General features: G+C 35.3%; 1 protein-coding gene across 3 annotated transcripts in view; it reads right to left on the reverse strand.

Annotated features, from left to right (window-relative positions):
- Nucleotides 1-1,488: 1,488 nt before the first annotated feature.
- Nucleotides 1,489-26,390, reverse strand: part of CCDC122 (coiled-coil domain containing 122) — a 33,038-nt gene continuing 8,136 nt past the window's right edge. For 2 of the 3 annotated variants that reach the window (XM_061170998.1, XM_061170997.1), the window contains exons 2-6: nt 25,511-25,598; nt 24,880-24,995; nt 16,267-16,665; nt 15,393-15,509; nt 1,489-1,947 (exon numbers count right to left, since the gene is read on the reverse strand). In XM_061170998.1, coding sequence (XP_061026981.1) covers nt 1,798-1,947; nt 15,393-15,509; nt 16,267-16,665; nt 24,880-24,995; nt 25,511-25,556 — 828 coding nt within the window. In that variant the 5' untranslated portion in view covers nt 25,557-25,598 and the 3' untranslated portion in view covers nt 1,489-1,797. The remainder of the gene's footprint in view (nt 1,948-15,392; nt 15,510-16,266; nt 16,666-24,879; nt 24,996-25,510; nt 25,599-26,390) is intronic. The other variant, XM_061170999.1, reaches the window with a different exon arrangement.

Genomic DNA, 26,390 nt, shown 5'->3' on the forward strand with positions numbered 1-26,390 from the left:
AGGTCTTTGGCCCATATTTTAATCTGGTTATTTGTTTTCTTATTGTTGAGTTTTAAGAGTTTATTTTATAATTTGAATATCAGTTCTTTATCAGGTTTGCCTTTTGCAAATATTTTCTTTCAGTCTATAGCTTGTCTTATCATTCTCTTGACAGTGTCTATTACAGAGCAGACATTTTTAATTTTAATGAAGTCTAGCTTATCAATTATTTCTTTCATGGGTTGTGCCTTCGGTGTTGTATCTAAAAAAGACATCACCATACTGATGGTTAGCTAGGCTTTCTCCTATGTTATCTTCTAGCAGTTTTATAGTTCTGCATTTTGCATTTATGTCTGTGATCTACTAACTCTAACCCTAACCCTAATCCTAAAAAAAAGCAGAAAGAAAGAAAATAACCTAGTTCTGAGTCATGGACCAACGCTGATTGTGTTACAGCATAAGCCACTTGAAGTGTTACCCATAATAAGCCATGCAAATTCCTAATAGGACTACTAATATTAGGTAAACAAGATTATCAGGTTTTATGTCAGCTATACTCTTACTGAATCTTATACACATAGAAAGGTGAGGAGAAAATGGACCTAAGATACCTTTTTTTAAAAAAATTAATTTATTTATTTATTTTTGGCTGTGTTGGGTCTTCGTTTCTGTGCGAGGGCTTTCTTTAGTTGTGGCGAGCGGGGGCCACTCTTCATCGCGGTGCGCGGGCCTCTCACTGTCGCGGCCTCTCTTGTTGCGGAGCACAGGCTCCAGACGCGCAGGCTCAGTAGTTGTGGCTCACGGGCCTAGTTGCTCCGCGGCATGTGGGATCTTCCCGGACCAGGGCTCGAACCCGTGTCCCCTGCATTGGCAGGCAGATTCTCAACCACTGCGCCACCAGGGAAGCCCACCTTTTTGATGTTATTGCTTTGAACTCATTAAATCCTAAAAGTGAATACTTAAAAACCATATCTTCAATAATTAATGTTTTGTTTCTGCTTCTAAAAATTTGACGCAATGGAGCCACAAGAAGGAGCGCTTTTATTCTCAAAGGCACAAGTTTGTTGCTGTGGACATAGTATATGACTTTCAATGAGAAAAAATATATGTTAGTCTACATTGGTTAACATTAAGAACTGGTATGTTTGCCTTACATGATGTTATAAATTCAATTTAGCTATAGAATAGTAAGAAAGAACATACAGACAGAAAAGTGAACAAAAAATTGTATACATTGCAACACTCTAAAAATATGTTATCCAACAGCAAAGAAAAATGATTGTTACCTTCTGGATAAAAGAGAAAAACTAAGTAAATATCTGAAGCCTTGAACACATAACAACCTTATTATAAATGTCAACATTTATGGACTGCTTTGAAGCCAGGGGTAAAAAAGCAGGTAGTTTGAAACAGACAACCTATTTAAAATATCTTAACAATTTAAATCATTGTAAATTCAAATGCTTCTTTTCTTCTAAATTTTTGCTTCATGTGCTAGTGAAGGCAACATGTTTATAAACAGGCATTCATGAGTACAATATATCTTATACACTCAAAATATTCATACAGAGTCTTTCACTATTCTTCTGTGAGCCTTCCTATTGTCTCTCTATTGCTATCAATTATCGGGTTGGAAGGCATTTCAGCAAACAGATGACTGATTCAAGGAAAAGAAAACATATCTGTCATTAAGAGAGCCCTCTGATAGTGGATGTCGGTTGTTAAGACCCAAAGGATTTTCTCACCTTTCTATCCCGTAATTTTTGTGGCATAGTCTGTGCTCAGCATTACCCTATACTACATTACCATACGGCCATGTTAATCTTTCGTTCCAATGCATTTTCTCAGTTCAGCTGCAGTTTTTTCCAGCTGTTGAATGTTCCATTGCCATTGTCTTCTCTCTGACTGAAGCTTGTTCACCTGACAGTGCAAACGCTTAAGAATTGCACTGTATCTCTTATGTTGTACCTATTAAAAGAAGAGCACATGTCAATGGTCCTTGAGAAGGAAAAATAGTAAACAGCCATAAAGGATATTTTGACTACTCTAAAGAGGAAAGCACTTGATTAAAAATTACTCACTGTAAATAATAATGATAATAAAAACAAACAGTAATTATAAGTATTCAACACATTACATGCTAGATACTGTGATGAGAGCTTTTTACATATAATTAAATTCTCATAACACCTTATGATGTAAATATTATTATCCCCACTTTTGTATAAACTGAAGATCAAAGAGTTTAAGTAATGCACTCAAGGTTTCACAGCTAGCAAGTGATGGTGTTTGGGATTTGAACACAAGGGAAGCATCTGTGATGGAGGGCCTTCTACTTATCAAAGCAGGTTCTGGTTAAGAGAAATGGTTTCATTTCCTGTATCTAGTGGTTCACTGAAACATAGACCCATTGATCTAAAAGATCCAGGAGATCATGTAGGCCATTTCCCTGCCATTAAGTAGATCAGTATTTATGCTGAGACAGACAAGGCTACAGTGGAAGGCAGTGAGGCACAGTGGAAAGTGCATGGGTTAAGGCTGAATAATATTTCATTGTGTGTATACACCACAGTTTGTTTATCCATTCATCCATTGATGGACACCAGGGTTGTTCCTACTTTTGGCTATTGTGACTAACACTGCTATGAATATGGATATAAATATATCTTTGAGACTCTGTTTTCACTTCTTTTAGGTATATACCCAGAAGCAGAATTGCTGGATCATACAGTAATTCTATTTTTAATTTTTCGCTGAACTGCCATGCCGTTTTCTACTCTGGCTGCACGAGTTTACATTCTCACCAGCATGTGGGAGGGTTCCAGTTCTTCACACACTGAAAGTATTTGATATTACCTGTCTTTTTGATCATAATCATAGCCATCTTAGTGGGTGTGAAGTGGTACTTCCAGTGAGTGTGACAGTGGTATTGTAGTAAAACACCCACTTTAAAATGAACTGATTGAATAATAGAATAGTGGGGCTGGGAAAGTTACTTCTTCATTCTCATGTCTATTTAAGAGAGAGCTCTAGTCAGTCAGGAAGGTGATTCTAGGTCAATACAAAGAAGAATCAATTTGTCAAAACACCAATTCACCAAATTTGTCAAAATAACCAATTTGCCAAAGTAAGTTTATAGCTTAAGATGGCTGTAGGGAGACAAGACTCTGGGTTTCTGGGGCCTTAAGACTCTGTCCCCGACCTGTCTCCCCTTCTCTCTGTAACTCAGCTTTCCTTTTTACTGGGACCCTCAGTACAGTTTCCCCTCTCTCTTTCCCAGCTCCTCCCTTAACTTGGAGCTTCTTCACCTTTATTATGCCATTTTGATAGTACATGAGGACTATGGACTTCTTCTTAGAATGTTTTTAAATGCATAAAATAAAACATACAGGATTACAAAAGAAACCAATTATATGGAAACACAGTTCTGTAGAGCATCAGGGGAACTAGGACAGAAACACTGTAAGCATTCCAAAATACTGGTATAAAAACAAAGTGAAAACTTGTCAACTAACACTTCACATAAATTGCTATAAACTTTAAACATCCTTTTAAGTTTTCAGTTTTGTTAATTCTGCAAAGTCAGATAGTTCATTCAAATTGGTGAACTAGGCCTCCTGATATATTGGCAAAACAGAAAGTGACTTTAAAAGAATTATAAATAAATTAGTAAACAGAAACATCATATTAGATAATGAAACTATATTCAAAAGAAGATTTTTAATATATCAAGTATATTCAAAGGGATATATATCAACTTATATGTATATATGTAATACATATCACTGCATATTTTATTAATATGTGATAAATATATCCATTGATATATCCAATAGCATACATTCATAGGGAGAATATAGTCACTGAATATGCTTATATACATGTTCATAGAACATACTAATAGAAATCAAATAACTAGAACAAAATTTTGGTTACTCCATAAATCTTATTAGCCTGCTTCTAAAATTATTCTTCAGCAGTGAAGCTGTGAAACTAATACACCATGGATCAGAGTAGAGACATGCAAAGTCCCCTTAGTGGGACTCTAGATCACCAGCCTCAGCTAGATATCACAGGAGGTATTAATATAAACTAAAGAAAGAATATATCATCAGAAGGGATTATGTGAAGAATGTAGCACAAAAATAGGCAAGTGAAGGAGGCATGTGTTGGTAGTTCCCATCCAGTGACTATCTGATAAGAATAACGCTGTTACGGAGATTGGCTCCTTGAGTGTACAGAGCCAGAGGTCAAGAACACTTCAACTCAAATGACTGACTTGATTTCCATGCTCAGTAACCAGCTTTATAATAATTTGGCTTCCAGTGTAGTTTCCTTACAGGGAGAAGAAGCGCTGATGACTGATGTTTTCTGATTTCCTTGAGAGTTTTGTTTATTATTGTAAATTAATAAACTGGCATTTGAGTTTTATACATCAGGTTCTTGTGAACTGTACTAGCACTTCTCCATGTCTACCCAACCCTGGGATACTTAAAAGGTTAATTTTCTAAGCCCACAAGGCTAAAAGGAGGTTTTGGCCAAGAAGTGACATCGTAAAGGTGAAGGTCACATTGTGAGCCTTCTTGAAGGCCAGCCAATTGTTCAGCCTCTATTGGTATAATTCTGCCTTTGGTATGTGTCAATATTCAAACTTGAATACCATTACACAGCTAAGGATGTAGTGGTTCTGGAGAGAATACAGTTTTTTTTGCCTCTAAGAAATGGAGGGGTTACTATTCTTATTTAGTTATTGTTACACTCAAGGCAGAAATAAGAATAATAATGAAGCAGCGGTGGTGCTCAGAAAACACAGTGGCAAAAAGAGTGGCCTCTTCATTCCCTTCACTCTAGACACACTTCACCTCTAGAATCTGAGTCCAAGTACGTTCTCATCTTAAGACTTTTGCACTTATTTTTTCCTTTGCCTGGAAAGCTATTCCTCAGATCTACATGACTAGCTCCTTCACTTCTTTACATTGTTTGTGTTTTGAAAGTGAAACCAACTCTGCATTCCTGAGATAAACTTTGCTTGGTCATAAGTTATTAACCTTTTTATACATACTAGCGAATGCCAATTTGAAAATATTTTGCATCTACGTTCATGAGGAACATTGGTCTGTAATTACTTTTCTGGTAATGTTCCTGTTCATTCTTTGTGTCAGGGTTATGCTGGCCTCCTAAAATAAGCTGGGAAGAGTTCCACCCTCTATTTTCTGAAAAAATTTGTATAGGCTGGGTATTATTTCTTCCTTAAATGTGTGATAGAATTTACCAGTGAAGCCATGTTAGTCTGAAGCTTTCCTTGTGGGGAGGGTTTTAATTATGAGTTCAATTTCATTGGTTCCTACTTCACACCATTTATATAGCCTAATTTTAAATGGATCATAGGTCTAAACATAAAAGTAATTTCTTCCTGTGTTACTGATGGTATGTGCACTTTTCAAGGAATTTGTCCATTTCATCTAAGTTGTTAAATTTATTGTTGTTTATAATAGGCCTTTATCATCCTTTTAAGTCTATAGGACCTAAAGTAGTATCCCCACGATCTTCATTTTTTTGATCAGTATTGTTATGGTTTATCAATTTTATTAGTCTTTTCAACTTTTGGCTTTGTTGATTTTCTCTGATTTTCCATTTTCTATTTCACTGATTTCTACTATTTATTATGTCATTTCTTCCTATTTGCTATTGGCTGAATTTATTCTTATTTTTCTAGTCTCTTAAGATGGAAGCTTAGATAATTGCTTTTAAACCTTTTTTCTCTTCTAATATGCACATTTAAAGCTGTAAATTTTCCTCTAAATACTGCTCTAGCTATACCCTATGGTTTTTTATATGCTGTGTTTTCATTATCATTCAATTTCAAATATTTTCTAATAATTCTCATGATTTCTTCTTTTTTTGTGATTTCTTCTTTGACTCATGGATTATTTATAATTGTGATGCTTAATTTCAAAATGTTTATGTATTTTCTAGCTTTCTTATTGTTACTGATTTCTAATTAAATTCTACTGTTATCAAAGAATATCAAATTCTTTGAAATTTATCATCCAGTGTATTGTCTATCTTGGTGAATGTTCCATGTGCATTTGAAAATAAAGTATAATCAACAGTTATTAGGTGGAGTATTTTATATATGGTAATTAGGTTTAGTTGGTAGATAAGTTGTTCAAATTTTCTATATGCTTGCTTACTGATTTTGCGTATTGTTCTATCAACTATTCAAAAAAGTTGTTAAGCTCTCCAATATGATTGTAGATTTGTGTCTTTTTCTTCATAATTTTGTCAGTTTTTGCTTATGTATTTTGAAGCTTTATGATTAGGTAAATACACATTTAGTATTATTATTTGTTTCTGGTGAATTGACTGGCCCTCTTCAACTTTGATGGTAGTCCATATCTTAAAATCTACTTGATATTAATACAGCCACGACCAGCTTTCTAAAGATTGATGTCTTCATAGTTTATCTTTTTCTATCTTTCAACCTGTCTGTGTCTTTATATTCAAAGTGCATCTCTTGTGAAAAAGTTATGTTCGCAAATTGTTTTCTTAATCCAATCTGATCATTTTTACCTTTTAATTGGAGTGTTTAGTCCATTTACATTTGATGTAACCACTGATATGTTTGGGTTTAAGTCTACCATTTCAATAATTTTGTTCTATTAGTCTCCTTTGCCTTTTTTATTTATTTCTTTTCTGTCTACACTCAGAGTGGATCACAGACCTAAATATAGAATGCAAAACTATAGAACTCCTAGAAGATAACACGGGAGAAAGCCTAGATGACCTTGGGTTTGGTGATGTCTTTTTACATACAACACTAAAGGCACAATCCATGAAAGAAATAATTGATAAGCTGGACCTCAAAAAAATTAAACCTTCTGCTCTGTAAAAGACACTGTCAAGAAAATAAGACAAGCCACAGACTGGGAGAAAATATTTGCAAAAGACACATCTGATAAAGAACTGTTATTCAAAATATACAACAAACTCTTAAAATGCAACAATAAGAAAACAAATAACCAGATTAAAAAATAGGCCAGAAACCTGAACAGACACCACACCAAAGAAGATACACAAATGGCAAATAAGTACATGAAAACATGTCCCACATGAAATGTCATCAGGGAAATGAGAATTAAAACAACAAGATACCACTACACACCTATTAGAATGACCAAAATCTGCAACACTGACGGAACCAAATGCTGGTGAGGATGTGGAGCAAGAGGAACTCTCTCATTCATTGCTGGTGGGAATGCAAAATGGTACAGCCACTTTGGAAGACAGTTTGGTGGTTTCTTACAAAACTAAACATACTCTACCACATGATCCAGCAATCACACCCTTTGGCATTTACCCAAAGGAGTTGAAAACTGATATCCACACAAAAATACAGATGTTTTTATAGCAGCTTTATTCATAATTGCCAAAACTTGGAAGCAATCAAGATGTCCCTCAGTAGGTGAAAGAATAAACTGTTTTACATCCAGACAACAGAATATTATTTAGCACTAAAAATATAAATAAATAAAACAAAAAATGAGCTATCAAGCCATGAAATGTCACAAGGAACCTTAAATGCATATTACTAAGTGGAAGAAGCCAATCTGAAAAGGCCACAAACTGTATGATTCTAACTACGATATTCTGGAAAAGGTAAAACCATGGAGACAGTAAAAAGATCTGTGGCTGACAGAGGTTGGGGGAGGGAGGGATGAATACATAGAGCACAGAGGATTTTTAGGACAGTGACACTTTTTTTTTAAATTAGTTATCTATTTTATACATATAAGTGTATATATGTTCTTGTATATTTAATGTGACTTTTTTTCTGGCTGCTTTTAAGATTTTTTTCTTTGTATTTGGTTTTCAGTAGCTTGACTATAATTTCCTTAGATACAGTTTTCTTTGTATTTATCCTGCTTTGGGTTTGGTAAATTTCTTGAATCTATGAGTTATTTTTTTAGTCAAGTTTGGAAAGTTGCTGGCCAGTATTTCTTAATATTTCTGTTCCTTTTTCTCTCTCTCCTCATCTCCTGGAACTCTAATTACCCATATGTCACATTGTTTAACATGGTCTCACAAGTCACTGAGGCTCTATACATTTTCTTCAATTTTTTTTCTTTTTCTCTGTATGCTTGCTTTGATGACTTCTACTGATCTGTCTTCAAGTTTAAGAAAGATCTTGCTTCTGTTGTGTCTAACCTGCTAGTAATTACACCCAATAAATTTTTTCAACTTTTTCTTGAGTTCTAAGATTTCCATTTGGTTCTTTTATATGATTAATATTCTTTCTCTTTACCCATTACTGTGTATCCATCTTTCATGTAGAGCAGGGGTCCCCAACCCCGGGGCCGTGGACCAGTACTGGTCTGCAGCCCGTTAGGAACCAGGCCGCACAGCAGGAGGTGAGCGGTAGGCGAGTGAGCAAAGCTTCATCTGCCGCTCCCCATCGCTCCCCGTCGCTCACGTTACCGCCTGGACCATATACTCCCCCCATCCCTGTCCGTGGAAAAATTGTCTGCCACAAAACTGGTCCCTGGTGCCAAAAAGGTTGGGGACCGCTGCTGTAGAATATTTAACATATTTAATCATAATTTTCTGTCCTTGCCGAACAACTGCTGAGTCAACTGTGACTGTTTTTCTTGATTAATTATCCTCTCAATTATTGGTAATACTTCTCTATTTGTTTACATATGTAAGAATGCTTTTTATTAACTGAACAGTGTACATATATTATAAACTATGGATTATGTTACTTTCTTCTGAAAAGTTTTGAATTTTGTTCTAACAGTCAGTTAAGTTACTGGTGGATCATCTTGAACTTGTGAGACCTTATTTTATACTTTTGCTAGAGAGTGTCCATTTCAGTTTTGTTCTTAGATCTAGGCCTTGTCTTTAGTCTAGTTTTGTGTTAGTTCTTAGTTCTGAGTATGGTCTTTACTCCTAAAGTGTGGCAGTAGTAGCAGTGGGCAGATGCTAAAATCTCAGGTCAGTTCTTCAGCATTGTAGCTGTTTTTCCCCACTGTGATCCTTGAAATTTTACCCCCGCCCCCAATGCAACTGCAGTTCAAGTTAAAGCCAAGGATTTGAAGGGAGATAATACAGAAGTTTGGGGCTCCAAATAAGGCCAAATTTAATATAGACTCAATCAACCTCATGATGAGGGGTAGGAATACCTAAAACAGTATAAAATGATTTCAAACATAAGTTATTATTATTTGTGGTGATAATTATTGAGAACATATTAAATATTAGTAAGATCACGGAACTTATCTTACGACCCAGTAATTCTACTTCTTGATACAAAGGGTGTGTGTACTATGCTCACTACAACATTACTTTTAATAGTGAAATGCTGGAAATAATGTCTATCAGTTGTGGCATGTTTATATAAATTAAGGTATAGTCATACTGTGAGATATTTTGCAGCAGTTAAAAAGAATTATGTAGGCCCATAGGTACTAATATGAAAAAAAACTGTGATATAGGTTATTAAGTAAAGTAGTTGCAAAATTATATGTATGGTACTTTATGTAATCTTCCCCTATGCATAGATGTGTGTTCATGTGTGTGTGTACATGCACATGTATATATATACATATATACATACATACTCATGCTTACCCAAGTGCACACACCAAACAGCGGTTGCCATTAGGAAGAGGTGAGTGTGATAAGAGAGCAGTGTAATGGGAGGCAGTGGTCAAAGGAACTTTAGCCTTCCCTCTAAAATTTTAATCTTTTCCAAGGAGAATATATTTCCACAGAAGTGAAAACCATTTTTTAAAAAGATTGGGAGTAGAGTCCAAAAGACATGGACTCATATTCTATTCTGTCCCTTATCACTAGCTATATAACCTTGTACAAGTTATTTAAATTTTCTGAAATTCTGTAAAATATGTTACTGTGAGAATTTAAATGGGATAGCCTACACAAAGTGCTTGAAAAATACCGGGCACTCAATAAACAACAATAGATTTAATAATACTGAACATTTCTTCTTGTACCTTTTGTAAGATAGAATAATTTGTTACCATGTTTTCTAGCTATCTGAATCATTCTTACCCTGCCTTTAGTTTACCTTTTTACCTTTGCTTCTTTGGGTTTTTCATGTAGGACCGGCTTTCTAGTTGTGTAATCATTTCTGTGGCTGACCTCAGTAAATGAATGGATTAGTTAATTGTGTAACCTGCATGTTGCATTCTAACAAGTGAAACGTATTTTGTTCCTGATCCCTAGTAGCTCCGAAAGCACTCTAAATTTTTCCCTGTCCTTTAAATTTGGAGCTCAAATTGAACAAAATTTAGGCAAGAGTAACCGTTAATAAATCTTAAAATGCTTTACACAATACCTGTTATCACAAAATGTTACTTGCAGCACTCATCATTTGCTAAAAACTTCTTAACTGCTCTAGTTTCCCTTCCCTGAAAACTCTTGGATTTGGCAAATAACATGGTTTTAAAAATGATTGTTGCTTAATGCTTTGTATTTGAAGCTTTGTGTTTGTATGCTTTGTATTTTGCTTCCCCACTTTTTTTCGTCAGTGACTCATAACTTATATTTATTTTCCTCTCTATAGTTCCTTTCTTCTAAAATATATATAAAGACAGACAAGAGACAGGGAAAAAAGGCATTTTGGGGTAATTATTTTGAAATACTTCTTTCATTCAGACATGGCCTAAAATTACCAAAAACATTCATTTGACTAAAAAAAAAAAAAATGTAAAATTCAAAAACCATTTTCAGTTTTTCTTAACCAAAAAATGTAAAAAGCAATATTAATATCAAGATTAAACATGCAAAGCACAAAATATTGAAAGAATTAAACATTAGAACAAAAGAATACTATAATCCAGGCAAAAGATGACCATGAACTGTACCAAGGCCATGGCTAAAAACATCCAGAAGGAATAGAAAAAAAAAAAAAAAGACTCAAAAAAGAAATAAGTAATAAAAATCTTCTGGTATTTGAATTTATACTCTTAAAATACTAGTTGTTTTGAGAAAGAAGTTACTTGTGTCAATGATAAATTCTCATCAAGCAATAAATGAAATTGTTGGGAAAAAAATGCAGTGTTCTCAAGACAATGCTGTGGCTGTGGTATTTGTCCTTCAGTTTTATAGTTTATTACAGATAATCTCTAATTTCTTAGATTTTCATTTTTTCAACCATAACATTGTGATAGAATTGAGGACTACTTTTTAATGCATTAGAGTTAATAAAACTAAAATTAAAAAGCCTAAAAGGATCTTTAGTAACCCTATTATGAAAGCTTAAAAAAGAGTTTATTAAATTTCATGATAAGAAATATAATGATGAAAACATTAAAAACTGAAGTCTCAAGCTCAATGACATTCCATCTAAATCTATCATTAGTAGACATTTACATTACCCTTTACCACTAAAAATACCTATGTACACTTCTGCTTCTGTCAAAATAAAGTAGATGCATTTCATATACCTATTCCTCATGCTAAGTACAACTAAAATCCCTGGACACTGTATATAATATTAGCATAAGAAGCTTCTGAAAGGTGGAGAGAAGAAGGCAGACTGGCTGGAGACCTTAGGATCCTAGGAACGACTTGGTAATGAGTTCCCTGGGTTTTCATTTTGCCTCATATATACCAGACTGGATATGGGGAAGACAGCAAGCTGGAAATGCCAATAGGTGCGGACAAAAACAAAACAAAACAAAACAAAAAAACTCCAAGAAAAGCCTGCTATCTAGCCAGAGGACCAGGAAAAAGGCAGACTCTGCAAGACTGAACACTTTTAGGTAGTAACTACTAAAGTCAAACACCACAGAGAAAACTATGGCCCCCCCACCACCCACACTAGCAAAGCCTACACTTTCACCATTGCTGGGCTATTACAAGGTGCCCCGGTCCTCCTGCTGGGGCGGTGTCAGAGAAGGCTGACTGGGGAGCCAGGACTTTTCATTCCCTCTGGAAAGTAACAAACCACATCCTCTGGTGTGAGTGGAGCCCATCTGGGGAGGCTGGACTTCTACTCCCATCTAGTGGTAACAAGGCATTCTTCCCCCTCCTCACTGGGAGAATGTCAGAGGAGGCCTAGTGGACAGTCAGGGCTTTTACCACTGCTCAGTAGTAGCGAGGCCACATCTACACGGGAGCAGTAAAGAGGTGCTCCTGCCCTTCCCAGCCACGGGCTTATCAACAGAAGCCTAGTGGGCAGCCAGAACTCCCACTTTTGACTAGCAGTAACAAGAAACCCTTCTTCCCTCCATGAGTGTCCATGGAGACTCTGAACTTCCAGTACTACCTGGAAGCAACAATGACCCAGAGTCTTAAGACATAATACCCAACATGTCCAGATCTCAATAGAAAATTTCTCTTCAAAGCAAGAACCAGGAAGACCTCAAACTGAGTAAGAAATAACAATCAACATGTGCCAACACCAAGAAAATGCAGAAGTTAGCATTATCTGACAAGCATTTTAAAGCCGATCATCATAAAAATGCTTCAATGAGTAATTATGAATTGCCTGAAACAAATGAAAATATAAAAAGTCTCAGCAAAGGAATAAAGGATACAAAGAACCAAATGGAAAAAACACAGTAACTGAAATAAAAAATTTCATGGGATGGTTCAATAGCAGAATGGAGGGGATAAAGGAAAGAATCAGTGAATGGAAGATAGAACTCAAAGGATTACTCAATCTGAAAAACTGAGAGACAAAAGACTGAAAAAAAGAAATGAAGAGAGCCTCAGGGACCTGTAGGGCTATATCAAAAAAAGACTTATGATTTGTGTCATCAGAGTCCTGGAAGGATAGGAGAAAAGAGGGCAGAACTGCAAAAGTATTCAAATAAATCAGAGCTGAAAATTTCTCAAATTTGGCAAAAGACATAAGCCTACAGAATCAAGAAGCTGAGAATTTTCCAGATAGTATAAATCCAAAGAAATTAGTTCCAAAACATATAACAGTAAAACTTCTGAAAACTAAAGACAGGAAGGCTTGAAAGCAGCAAGATACAAATACCTTATCTGTAGAGAGAAAAACAATTCAAATGACAGTGGATTATCTGTTAGAAATCATAGAGACCAGAAAGAAGTGGCACAGCATTTTTCAACTGAAAAGAACTGTCAACCCAGAATTCTATATCCACCAAAATATCTTTCAGAGATGAAAGGGAAATGAAGACATTCTCAGATGAAAAAAAAGAAAAAACCCAGAGACTGCCACCAGCCGACTTCTCCTAAAAGAATGAATTTAGAAATTTTCTAAAGAGAAAGGAAATGATAAAAGAGGAAATCTTAGAACATCAGGAAGGAAGAAAGAATATGGTGGAGTAAAAATATAGGTAAATACAATAGACAAATGGAGAGGGCATAGCTAAAGGGTATGGGGTTTCTTTTGAGGTGATGAAAATTTCTAAAATTGACTATGGTAATGGTTACAAATTATCTGTATTCATACTAAAACCCATTGAATTATGCAGTTTAAATGGGTGAATTGTATGGTATGTGAATTATATCTCAATAAAGCTGTTTTCAAAATCAGCATAGTGGTAGCCTGAGGAAAAGGGACAAGAGAACTTTCTGGGCACGATGCAAAAGTTTTATATCTTGATCTAGGTCATGGTAACCCAGGTGTATGTATAAATTGTCAAAATTAATCAAGCTAAACCCTTATAAATAGTGTACCTACTCTTATGACAATTATACCTTAATAAAAATTACTAAGAATCTCAAATTTCTCTCCAAAATGCTTTTACCAATTTATACTCATACCAATAGTATTTTAGAATTCAGGTGGTCCACATCTTACAAATTGTAATATTGATAATTGACAGGCTAAATTTGGGGCCTTACTGTGGCTTGAATTATCAACCCCTTATTGTTAGCGAGGTTGTTCATCATTTCCATTGGGGTTTTTTTTTGATATTCATGTTTTGAAAGGTAAGACTTTTCATACCATTTTACCAATGTTCTATGGCTTGTTTGAAATTTTCTTATCTCTTAGTCACTTATGTATGTTACAAATACCCTCTCTCAAAATGAGTCTTGTCTTCTTTATTGTTATGCTGCATCTCAATAATCTAGAAATTTATGATATAGTCAAAAGTAACATTTAATCATGCAGTTTGCATATATGTCTGTGTATCTTTTAAAATAAATACTTCTGTAACACAAATGGTTAAGTTTGTCTCCTATATTGTCTTCAGTCCTTGTGGAAGCATATGCATGTATGTGTTAAGAGGTAGGAATCTAATTTTATTTCAAAATTGTCTTTAGTTTTTCATATGGCTAACTTGTTTGTACCATTTATGATGGATTATTTCTGGATTCTTTTTTTCTGTTTCATTAATCATTTTTTCTATTTCTATGCCACTTATATCCTGTCTTACTATTATAGTTTTATAATAATCTTGATATCTAGAAGGGTAAAAAAATACCCATTTATTTAGATTGCCAGTAAAATATAAGATAAAATCATGGTGTTTCTTGAAGAGAATGTTTTGTAAAGGTGAGGGTTTTTGTCTTCAAATTCCTCAGGTTTTTTTTATTGTGTCAAATTAGTCACAAACAAGTTGAAAATATACATCTTTTTATTTTCCAAAGTGATTTTTAAGGGTGAAAATTATTTTTTTGCCCTTAACAATGTACACTTTTCCATTTTTGTTCTGCCCTCATCTAAACAATAATGACTATAGAGGTCTGCCAGTGGCACCTCAAATTTAGTCTCACTTTTAATTTTACATATCAGTTTGTTGTTTTTAATTGGACAGTTGAAAATTACAAATAGGAAGTCAGAGGGGTTTAGAATACCAATACTTCCATTGTCTTTACTCTACTTTGAAGAGTCTTTAATTTCTGTCTAGGAGTGGTCATATTTTTGACTGGATAGCTTCTGCTTTCTTTTTTTTTTATGTTTATAGCAACTTTATTCATAATGGCCTAAACCTGGAAGCAAGAAAGATGTCCTCTAGCAGGTGAATGGATAAACAGTAGTACATCTAGAGAATGGAATTATCACTCAGCTCACTATCAAGACATGAAAACACATGGAAGGATTTTAAATGCATGTTGCTAGGTGAAAGAAGCCAATCTGAAAAGGCCACATACAGTATTAGCCTCTGCTTTCTAGCCATTAATTGGGTACAAAATTGGTGGAATGCGACCTGGAAGAATTCTAGGCCAGATTTAAATAAGAGTGAGTACTTGCTTTCTTTGAATGTATTAATATATTTGAATATTTTTGAATGAGGGAGTCTCTATACTTATCTATTAATGGTTTAGACTTATCAACTGCTTTTTGTAGTTCTTTTTTGTTCTCTAGTTGTTTTGGGAATTGAGAGTAAACTATGGAAATTATGACTATAGTAAAAGTTTAAAAAATGATCCCATAAAACATTGAAATCTAGATAATTAAGACTTACCTCTATTTCTTTTCTTAATTTTTCATGTGTCTTTTTTTCTTCCTCAAGAAAACAAGTTTTTTCAGTGATGGATTCTTTTACAGTTATAATTTTGTCCTTTAGGTTTGTAATGTCTTCCTGTATGTTTATAGAATTTAAAATATACACATCAAACAATGAATGGTCAATATAAATCCAAGATTTTCAGTGTTTCTGTAATTTAAGAAAACTAGCCATCACATTTAATTTTGATAAATAGGATTAGAATATTACTTCTATAGGTACGAGGAACAAAGAATGGTTATTCAAACAAGCAAACCTTAGATTTGAAAATATAGAAGTAAAAACCAAATGAAAATAAGACATAAAGGAAAGTGGTAGTCACAGGGGCAATTGCCCAGCTACGATATAAAGGATATTTTTTAATTCTTTAGCAAGAAATAATAGATATTTTAAGTTTTTATCTCCCAACGTCTTCAAAGAATATTAAGAAAAAGATGCTTAGGGTACAATTATTAATTCATATTGTTTGTGTAACAGCATTAAGCACACTAAATTGATTTTAATTGGTCTGGATTCATTAGCCTGGAAGCTAGAGTTTCAACATCTTTGTGAGTCACACCTTCTGTAACAAATGGATTAATTGTTCACTGTGATTTTGTTTGACTATATATTTTTATTAATCCATAAGGGATTTGGGGATGTTTCCTTTATGCATTTGCACATATGGCATAGTTGTTACAGAACTCATGCACTTATACAAGTTTTCAAATTTCTGAATCGAGTTAGAGCACCCATGGGTATTTTATTAAGTTAATGATAAGTTTATCACTTAGTAAGTGTACTTGCAATAAAAGGAATAATAGAAAACATTTTAATAAGTGATATTTCAAACCTGTACTTGTTTCATCAGGTTTCCTTCTGGATTTTGGAGATCCTGCATAAGTTCCTCTTTCATTGTCTTTAGTTTTTTAACAAGGTCTCGTTTCTCATTGAGTTCAGTCATGAATGACCATTTGCTCTCTACCTCTCTCAAACTATCTTTATGTGCTTTTATTTTTGCATAGTATTCATTATATCTTATCATTTGTTCCTCAAAATCTTCTTGTGCTGCCTCTATGTCAAATTTAAGCTTCACTTTTTCTGTATGTAAGGATTTGATTTGATTTTCCAGGTTTCCACACTGAAGTTTGGTATTCTGTATGGCAGCATCTTGCTGATAAATTTGCCTTTCTGTTTCTTTAGTTTCTGCAGAGACAGATGCTATTTGTGTTTTAAGCTCATGAAGTTCATTCTGTAAGATATTTCAACATTATTATTATTAGTTCATGATATTCAACATGAAAGAAAAGTCATTGTTTTGATCCATAGTGTGTGTAGAAAAATCACTTAACATAAAAAATATATATTTATCAGATATAGAAAAATTGATGCATAACAGGAGACATGTAATAAAGTAACAAAATTATTTTATAATCAGAGGGAGCCCAGGGCTATATATTTCTTGTTTTTTAATGTTCATCTAATTCTAAATATTAAAATTTTATCCTTTGTCTTAACATTTTATATGTAAAAGATACTTTACAATCATTTTAATAATATATTTGTGGGCAATCAGAAGTACAAACTAAAGAAAAACTATATGATAAAAATGATAAAACCCTGAATTGAAAACACAAAAGATCTAGGTTCTAGTGTCCTTACTACTATTTACTAGTTGGGGTGATCATGCATAGCAAACTTAATTACCCTATTCAAACCTCACTGTCTTCACTTGTAAGATGAGTTTAAAGGTATATTTAGCTTTGCCTCTCTGAGGCATTTGGCATTTCTAACCAGCACCTCCTTTTTAAAACCTACCAGCACTCTTCTCTGCTTTCTCCTCAGATATCTCTGAGCATTGCTTTTCAATCTCGATGGTTCCTTCAAATACAGGTTTTCCTCAGGGTGCAGTCATCATAATTTCCTCCTCTCATTCTGTATATACTCCTTGGGTAATCTTATCCATACTTAGATCTTGAGATACATATATGTTAATGATTCACAGAATATAAGTGGCTGTTAAGTCCTATACCCAGCTGCCACTGGCCATCTCAAATTCATCGTGTCCAAAAATCAGACTAATCCTCCCCTCCCCGATCCCATCCTGCTCTCCCTTGTATCAGTCACTTATTGTCAGAACCACGAAACCTCGGTGACATACAACTAGTGTTTATTGCTCATGTGACGAGAAGCAACTGGGCTTGGCTAGGTGGTTCTGTTGACTTTGGTTGGCTTTCCTCAAATGTCTGGAGGTTGGCTGGCTGTAAAATGATTTAGGTTGGCTTCAACTGGGCCAACCAGGGTGTCTTGGCTTTGCTTCACATGTATCTTATCCTCCAGTGGGCCAGGCCAGGCATGTCCTTCTCATGATGATAGCAGATGCAGAAGAATGGAAGCCCAATTATGGAACAACTTTTTCAAACTTCTGTTTGAATAACATCCCAGCTGGTCACATGATCAAATCTCAGTGGAGGGGTAGAAAGTATATCCACCCATTATGGGAGGGCATTATAATGATAAATGGCAACGGGTGTGGATATACACGAGGATGAAGATTTGGGACTAAAAATGCAAATTACCACACCCCTATGTTCCCCAACTTAGTTAATGGTATTCCATTGGGAGCCATATTTAATTCCTCCATTCTCTTTATATTTAACTATTCATCAAATTCTGTAGATCCTCCCACCAATACAACTGTAGGCCTTTATCCTTTTTCTTCTATCCAGTATGGTCATCCTCTTTAAATGAATCTATAATTTGGGGAGGAAAGCACTTCACTAAAAAGGCAGACCCAGCCTATCCTTTTCTTGGCAGAGACAAGAGAGGGAAGTACACTGAAAAATACATCGTGCTGATGAACTTCAATCTTTATCTCCAGCTCTAATATTTAAAATGCCCACTCGACAGTTCTATTTGGATATCTAATAGATGTCTCAACTACACAGGTTCAGGAAACAAGTTTTAATGTGCACACCCAACATGCTCCTCTTCCAGCTTTCCTGATTTCCATAAACTGTACCACTTTCCACCTGGACACTTAAAAACCTAGTAGTCGTTCTTGATTCTTCCATTTACCTTAACCCCCACAACCTATTTACCAACAAATCTTGATGGTTGGGCCTCCAAAATGTATAAAATCCCAGCTCACTTCTGACCAGTCTTTGTAGCATAGTCCAGCTTCCAACTGGTCTCCCTGTTTCCATGCTTCCTCCTCTTCCCCAACTAGACTCCATTTTTCAGGCAGAAGAATCCTTTAAAAACATAAATCATATCATGCTACTTCCCTGCTCAAGATCCTCCAGTGGTTTTCCATTGCACTAATAATAAAATTCAAATTCTGTAATATGGCTTTTAAGGCCATACATGCTCTAATCCCTATCCACTTTGCCATCCCTCTCGTGTACTACTCTTCCCACTTCCAGCTTCATTTTGTTTATGAAATACGCCTAGTTCCTTCTCTCCTAGGGCATTTGTAATTGTTCCCTGCACCTTAGAACTCTCTATCCCTAGCTATTATCTGCTGGGGTCTTTGTCTTTCACAATTCTGCTTTATTATTACTCCTCAGAACAGTCTTCCCTGAATCAAAATATAAATTAACTACCCATCTTCCTCCCCGTTATTCTCTACACATCATCCTATTGTATTTCCTTTGTAACACCTCAATCAATGGAATTACTTTATATCTTTATTGCTTGCCTGCCTTAACTAGAAAGTAAACTCCATGGGTGCAGTAAACTTGTCTAACTTCTTTACCACCATCTTCCCTGTCGTTAAAATAGTACCTGGCACAAAGTTGGTGCTCTATAAATATTTAATAAATGAGTGAATGAGTGATGTACATGGAATGGTCAGGAAAGGGACACATGACCTGTCAACTAGATCAGGCTGTTGACCCTATTGATCAATATGGGGAGATGACATTTACACTAACTTGGTCATCATCTCTTCTCTTTCTTGGACTGACATAACTAATAGACTGTTGACTTTTCTCCCTGGCTTTATTCAATTCTTCCTCCAATCCATTTCTACTCTTTCACTAGAATTATATGTCTTCTTGTTGTTGTTGCTGTCTCCCCCTCCTCCTGCTTCTCCTCCTCTTCCTCCTCCTCCCTCTCCTTCCTTCTTCCTTCTTTTCTTCCTCTTTCTCATCTCCCTCCCCCTCTTCTCTTTCCTTTCTTTGTTAATAGATTTATTGAAATATAATTGATATAAATAAACTGCACATATTTAAACTTTACAATTTGACAAGTTTTGACTTACTTTTATGATCATGAGACTGTCACAATTAAGACAGTGAACCTATCCATTACCTACATGTCCAAAAATCAGACATGTCCAAAAGAGTTTCCTCCTGATCCCTTGTGATCTCTCCTTCCCTCCTCAGCTCTCTGTTTCCAGGCAAACATTCATCTGCTCTGTCACCAAAAATTAGTTTGCATTTTCAAGAATTTTATATGAAAAGAATCATACAATATATACAATTTTAGTCTCACTCCTTTCACTCAGCCTAATTAGAGACTCATCCATGTTGTTAGATATATCAGTAGCTCTTTCTTTTTACTGCTGAGCAATATTTCTTGTATGAATATACCACACTTTGTTTACTCATTCACCTGGTAGACATTTGTGTTGTTCCTGGTTTTCCAGTGGGCATACACTTTTATTTCTCTTGGGTAAATGAATAGCTAGAAATTGAATGTATGGGTTATATGGTAGATATATTTTAAACTTTTAAGAAACTGTAAACTATTTTCTCAAATGGTACATCACTTACATTCCAAAATAATTGGGTCTGAGAATTCCAGTTCTTCCATATCTGCACCAGCACTTGGTATGGTCAGTCTTTTTAAATTTACCCATTCTAGTGGGTATAGAGTGAGATCTCATTATGATTTCAATTTGCATTTCCTTAATAATTGATGATACTGAGTATCTTTTCATGTGCTTGTCTTTTGCAATATCTTTTTGCATGAAATGACCATTGAAATCTTTTGCCCATTTTTAAACTGGGTTGTTTGCCTTCTTGAATTGTAAGAGTTCTTTATATAGTATAAATAAATTCAAGTACATTGTCAGGTATGTTTTCAAGTATTTTCTCCCAGTCTATGACAACCCAAATGCCCATAGAGCCCCAGCAGGTATACCTCACATTCATTTTCATAACAGTGCCTTTTGAACAGAAATAAAAACTTTTTTTAATGAAGTCCAATTTTTAAAATTTTTGTGTACTATTTAAGAAACCTTTGCCAAACCCAGCATCACTAAGTTTTTCTCTTATATTTTCTTCTAGATACTTTGTAGTTTCAATTCTTGTATTTAGGCCTATGATCCATTTTGAGTTAATTTTCATATACAGTATGAGGTGAGAATTGAAGTTCACTTTTTTTGCATGTAGCTGTCCTCCACCACTTGTTGAAAGATTACCCTTTCTCTAATGAAGTGCCTTGGCACCCGTCTTAATCAGCTCAGGCTTCTATTTAAAAAAAACACAAAAAACGGAAAAACACCATAGACTGGGTGGCATAAACAACAGACTTGATTTCTTACAACTCTGGAGGCTAGGAAGTCCAAGATCGAGGTGCAGCAGATTTGGTTACTGGTGAGAGGCCTATTCCTGGCTTGCAGACGAACGCCTTTTTGCTGTGTCCTCATATGGCAGAGAGAGAGGGAGGAAGAGAGAGAGAGAGAGAGAGACAGAGACAGAAAAGCTCTGGGGTCTCTTTCTCTTCCTATAATCCCATCATAGGGCCTCCACCCTCACAACCTCATCTAAACCTATTTACCTCCTAAAAGCCTCACCTCCAAATACCATCACATTGGAAGGAACACAAACATTCTGTCCATGAGAGCACCTCTGAAATCAATTGTTACGTGTGGGGCTATTTCTGGATACTACTCTGTTCCATGGATCTATATGTCTATCTCTACACCATGTTACACTGTCTTGATTACTGTACTCTATAATAAATCTCAAAGTCAGGTAATATTATGGGAGTTCCCTGGTGGCCTAGTGGTTAGGATTCTGGGCTCTCACTGCTGAGGGCCCGGGTTCAATCCCTGGTCAGGGAACTGAGATCCTGCAAGCTGTGTGGCGCGGCCAAAAAAAACAAAGTAATAGTAGAACTTCCAACATTGTTCTTCACAGTTGTTTTGGCTACTATAGGTTCTTTGCGTTTCCAGAGGACTTTTAGAATCAGCCTGTCCATTTCTCTAAAAAATGCCTGCTGGGATTTTGATTGGAGCTGCTTTTAAACAACAGATAAAAGAGAAAGAACTCACATGTTAACAATACTGAATCTTATGATTCATGAAAATGGTATATCTCTCTATTTTGGTCCTTAATTTCTCTCAGCAGTGTTTCACAGTTTTCAGTATACAGGTCTTACATATTGTCTTAGTCTGCTGGCGCTGCCATAACAAAATACCATAGACTTAGTGGCTAAAACAACAGAAATTTATTTCTCACAGTTCTGTAGGCTGGAAAGGGTGTCAGCATAGTCAGGTTCTGGTGAGAACTCTTCCTGGCTTGCAGACGGCCACCTTCTCACTGTGTCCTCACATGGCAGAAAGCAAGCTCTCTGGCATCTCTTTTTATAAGGGCACTAATCCTACCACCAGGACCCCATTCTCATGACCTCATCTAAGCCTAATTACCTCCCAAAGACCTCATCTCCAAATACAATCACATTGGTGATTAAGGCTTCAACACATGAATTTTGGGGAGATACAAACATTCAGTCTATAACACAAAACTTTTGTCAAATTTACCCCTAAGTATTTCATAGTTTTGATGGTACTGTAAATGATAATGCTTTAAAATTTTTAATTTCTGATAGTTTCTTTCAACATATATAAATACAACTGATTTTTATAATTAATCTTATCTTGCAACCTTTCTAAACTCCCTTATCAGTCCTAATAGCTTTTTAAAATAATAGATTCCTTAGGATTTTCCAAAAATAATCATGCTATCTGTGAATAAAAAGTTTTACTCCCTCCTTTCCAATCTGGATGCCTTTTATTTCTTTTTCTTGCAAGGAGTGGCTTGAATTATCAGTACCATAGAATGAATAGAAGTGATGAGAAGACACATGCTTGCCTTATCCCTGATCTTAGGAGAGAAATATTCAGTCTCTCCCTATTAGGTATGCTGTTGGCTGTAGGATTTATGTAGATGCCCTTTTTTAGTTGGCTGGAATTCTCTTCTATTCCTAATTTGCTGGAAGTTTTTATCTTAAATTGATGTTGGATTATAACAAGTATCTTTCATGCATCTAGAATTCTCTTTCTAAAACATAAATTTAATCATTCACTCTTTTGCTTGAAGTCCATCAAAACCCTCCCATCATCTCTAGAATAAAGTTCAAGTTTTTTATCATGCTATACATCTCTTGTTGCTTCTCAAAATACATTCTATGTTATTCCACTACCAAACTACTTATAGTTCTATGAATGTACCAATTTTATTTCAGGACTCTGTGAATTTTTTCAGGTTCTTTTTGTCTGGAATATCATCCTCCTCACCCCCTAACCCTCAAACCTATCCCAGACACCTAATCATTCAAGTGAACTCCAGATATTTTTTAAAACTCAACCGATCACTCCTCTTTCAGTGTTAAATCTGTGTTTATGCTTCTACTGTTGACACCACTTCCCTGCATGTAATTATTTGTTTACTTATTTGTCTCCCTCTTTAATAGATGGTGAGTAGTGTAAGAGTGAGGACAATATTCAGCAAAATGCTTAATAGAAATTAGGCCCTCAATATAAGTGAAATAACATCTGTAAAACTCTTTGAAGATTGACAATTTTTATAGAAAATTTCTTTATAGAAATCTAAGACATTATTATCTTTGTATTATATCCTATTGTCAACATGTATCCTTTTCTGAAAGTGACTAATGCAATGCAAATACTTATAAGAAATCTATATTACCACAAAGGTATAATTATTATCATCATATCTCTGTTGATGCATTAATACCTAAAGCCATTATCAAAATCTGGTCCCATACTGCCTACCAGGGCCCCAGCAAGGATATCTTACATAATGTTTACAAGTATTATTTCATTTAATTGTCATGAAAACCTTACAGGCAGGTCTTATTATTATCTCCATTTTACAACTGAGAAAACAGAAGCATGGAGAGATTAAACCATGGAACCGGAAGTAGCAAATCTCTTCTTTCAAACTAGGCAGTTCAGCTCCAGAGCAGCAGTCCCCAGCCTTTTTGGTACCAGGGACAGGTTTCATGGAAGACAGTTTTTCCTCGGCCTAGGGTGGGGGACTGGGGTGAGACGGTTTCGGGATGATTCAAGCGCATTACATTTATTGTGCACTTCATTTCTATTATTATTACATTGTAATATATAATAAAATAATTATACAACTCACCATAATGCAGAATCAGTGGGAGCCCTGAGCTTGTTTTCACTTGCCACTCACTGATAGGGTTTTGATATGAATCTGCAAGCAATTGATTTATTATGGTCTCTGTGCAGTCAAACCTCTCTGCTAATGATAATCTGTACTTGCAGCCACTCCCCAGTGCTAGCTCCACCTCAGCTCCACCTCAGATCATCAGGCATTAGATTCTCATAAGGAGCGCACAACCTAGATCCCTCGCATGCGCAGTTCACAGTAGGGTTCGCGCGCCTATGGGAATCTTATGCCACCACTGATCTGACAGGAGGCAGAGCGGTAATGTGAGCGATGGGGAGCGGCTGTAAATACAGATGAAGCTTCGCTCGTTTGTCTGCTGCTCACCTCCTGCTGTGTGGCCCAGTTCCTAACAGGCCACAGATCGGTACCTGTCCGTGGCCCGGGGGCTGGGGACCCCTGCTCTAGAGCATATTCTTTTCATTTCTATGTTATATTTAATAAAAAAGCCTTTAAAAATTAAATACATTGTTTTCATTTTTGCTCCTTTAGCTATATTAACAGAGAACAGTTATGTCTAATTATGCTGAATACAAAAACAAGTATGGCTTCCAGATGCCTGTGGTGGAATTATGAACATATTTTGAAATTTAAGGAACACAGAAATGTTCCTTATCTACCTGAAATGTTCACTGGCAACTAGTAATTCATGAGCCATAGCTTTAAGAACACAGGCTTAAGAACTTAACCTTCCTTCAATTCAGAATTTTAGGAAAAACTATCAAATAGAGTGAATTTAAAATAATTCTATGTGACATATTTTTTATGCTTATTTATAGTCACAGTGACATTGTTGAATGTTTGCACACTGGATGTGTAAAATGTTCCATGAAACTGGAATACTCATGTAGACTTTACTTAGGGATACCAGAATAATTTAGAAGGTGTAAATATGAAAAACAGACATTTTAAGTTGCCTCCTCAGAGTTATTAAGTTATGCTTAATAACTTCCCTGTTACAAATTTAATATAGTTTTGAAGAACAAAAAGATTCATTTAAAAGACTGTGTGAAATAGGTTACCTGTAAATGGAACATAAATTTTTTGTTTTTTTCTATTTCTGATGTTTGTGATTGTTGTTGCTGTGCAACTTGCTCGACAGCATCAGTTAATGAAGATGTGTCTTGTTTAGCCAGAGCTAGACAAAATAAAGTACATAATAAAAATCTAAATGCAAACATTCTAAGAAACATGTTTCTTCACTCAAAGTCATGAAAATTGTTATGTTTTCTCAAAAATAAACTAAATTTAGGGTTGGTACTCTTCCTTTTTGACTATAAACAAAACCAAAATCAAAGGCCATAAAAACAGACAATTCAAAGTCACCTACTGCAATATTATACCTGTTACGTTATGGAACAGTATAAATATCTTGATTGTCCTAAAAATTTGTATCTGGACCATTTGCACATATACTACAATTATAGTGGTACCATAACCATTTCTCAATTGCAGTTGATGAATTTTCATTATAGGCCTGCATTTTCAGGTTGTTATACTTTTTCTAAACATTCTATAAGTTTCCTCCTGGTAAACTTTAACAGCTTCCCTCTATTCTAATTTGCTACTAATTTTAACACAATTATCCCATCATACTACTTTTTTGTTACTGCTCCTCTTTTAGTTATATATTTCTGAAGATTGCTTCATTACCTTCTTCAGGAACTCCTTGACTCTTCCTTCCTTTGTTGCCTGACATTCTTGTGTCTCTTTTCCCCTTTTTAGTTCACCTTCTTTACTCCTACAAAATAATCAGTGTAGATAATCTTTCACTTTTCTTTTTTTTTCCGTCATGTATTAGTGATCCTGAAAGTAAATTAATTGCCAAATATCTCACAAGGATGACAATGACATTCGTCATCAGTTCCAAGAATTAAAATACAATGATTGAGTGAGTGATGATATTCGTCATCAGTTCCAAGAATTAAAATACAATGATTGAGTGAGTGAGTGATGACATTCGTCATCAGTTCCAAGAATTAAAATACAATGATTGATTGAGTGTTGTATTAAAATACAACAACAATGGTTGTCCTGCTTGTCAGCTGTTATGACCCTGAGAAGTTTCTTAATTTCTTTGCTCATCAGTGTCCTCATCTGTAAAACCTCATAGGGCTGTTGTAATAATTAATGTATGTAACATGCTTAGCACAGTAACTGACACAGAGTGAGTAACTAATTATTCTGGATTAGTAGCTAGTACCTCTAGAACTATTATGAAATGGATTCTAAAACTATAATCAGAATCTGTGAAAAACAGTGCCAAGATGAATTAGCAACTTCTGTCTTGGTATAGGATGCAGGAAATATGGCACTCCTGTGTAAGGCCAGGGTAAGCCTTATGCAAGTTTAAAATCACCATTCAATCTCTTCTATACGTAGGAGAAACTGATGAGATGAAGGGGTAGATTTTTTTCTCCCCTGAAAGATGGAGAGAAATAGTTCTTTCCTGTACCAGTGCAACAAATGAATGCTGAGTTGGCAGAGTTAAAGGCATTACCAGTCTTTGGAAAAAGAGTATCTGATTTTGCCT

Source organism: Eubalaena glacialis, chromosome 16 (genome assembly GCF_028564815.1).
Source record: "Eubalaena glacialis isolate mEubGla1 chromosome 16, mEubGla1.1.hap2.+ XY, whole genome shotgun sequence".
Lineage (NCBI taxonomy): Eukaryota > Metazoa > Chordata > Mammalia > Artiodactyla > Balaenidae > Eubalaena > Eubalaena glacialis.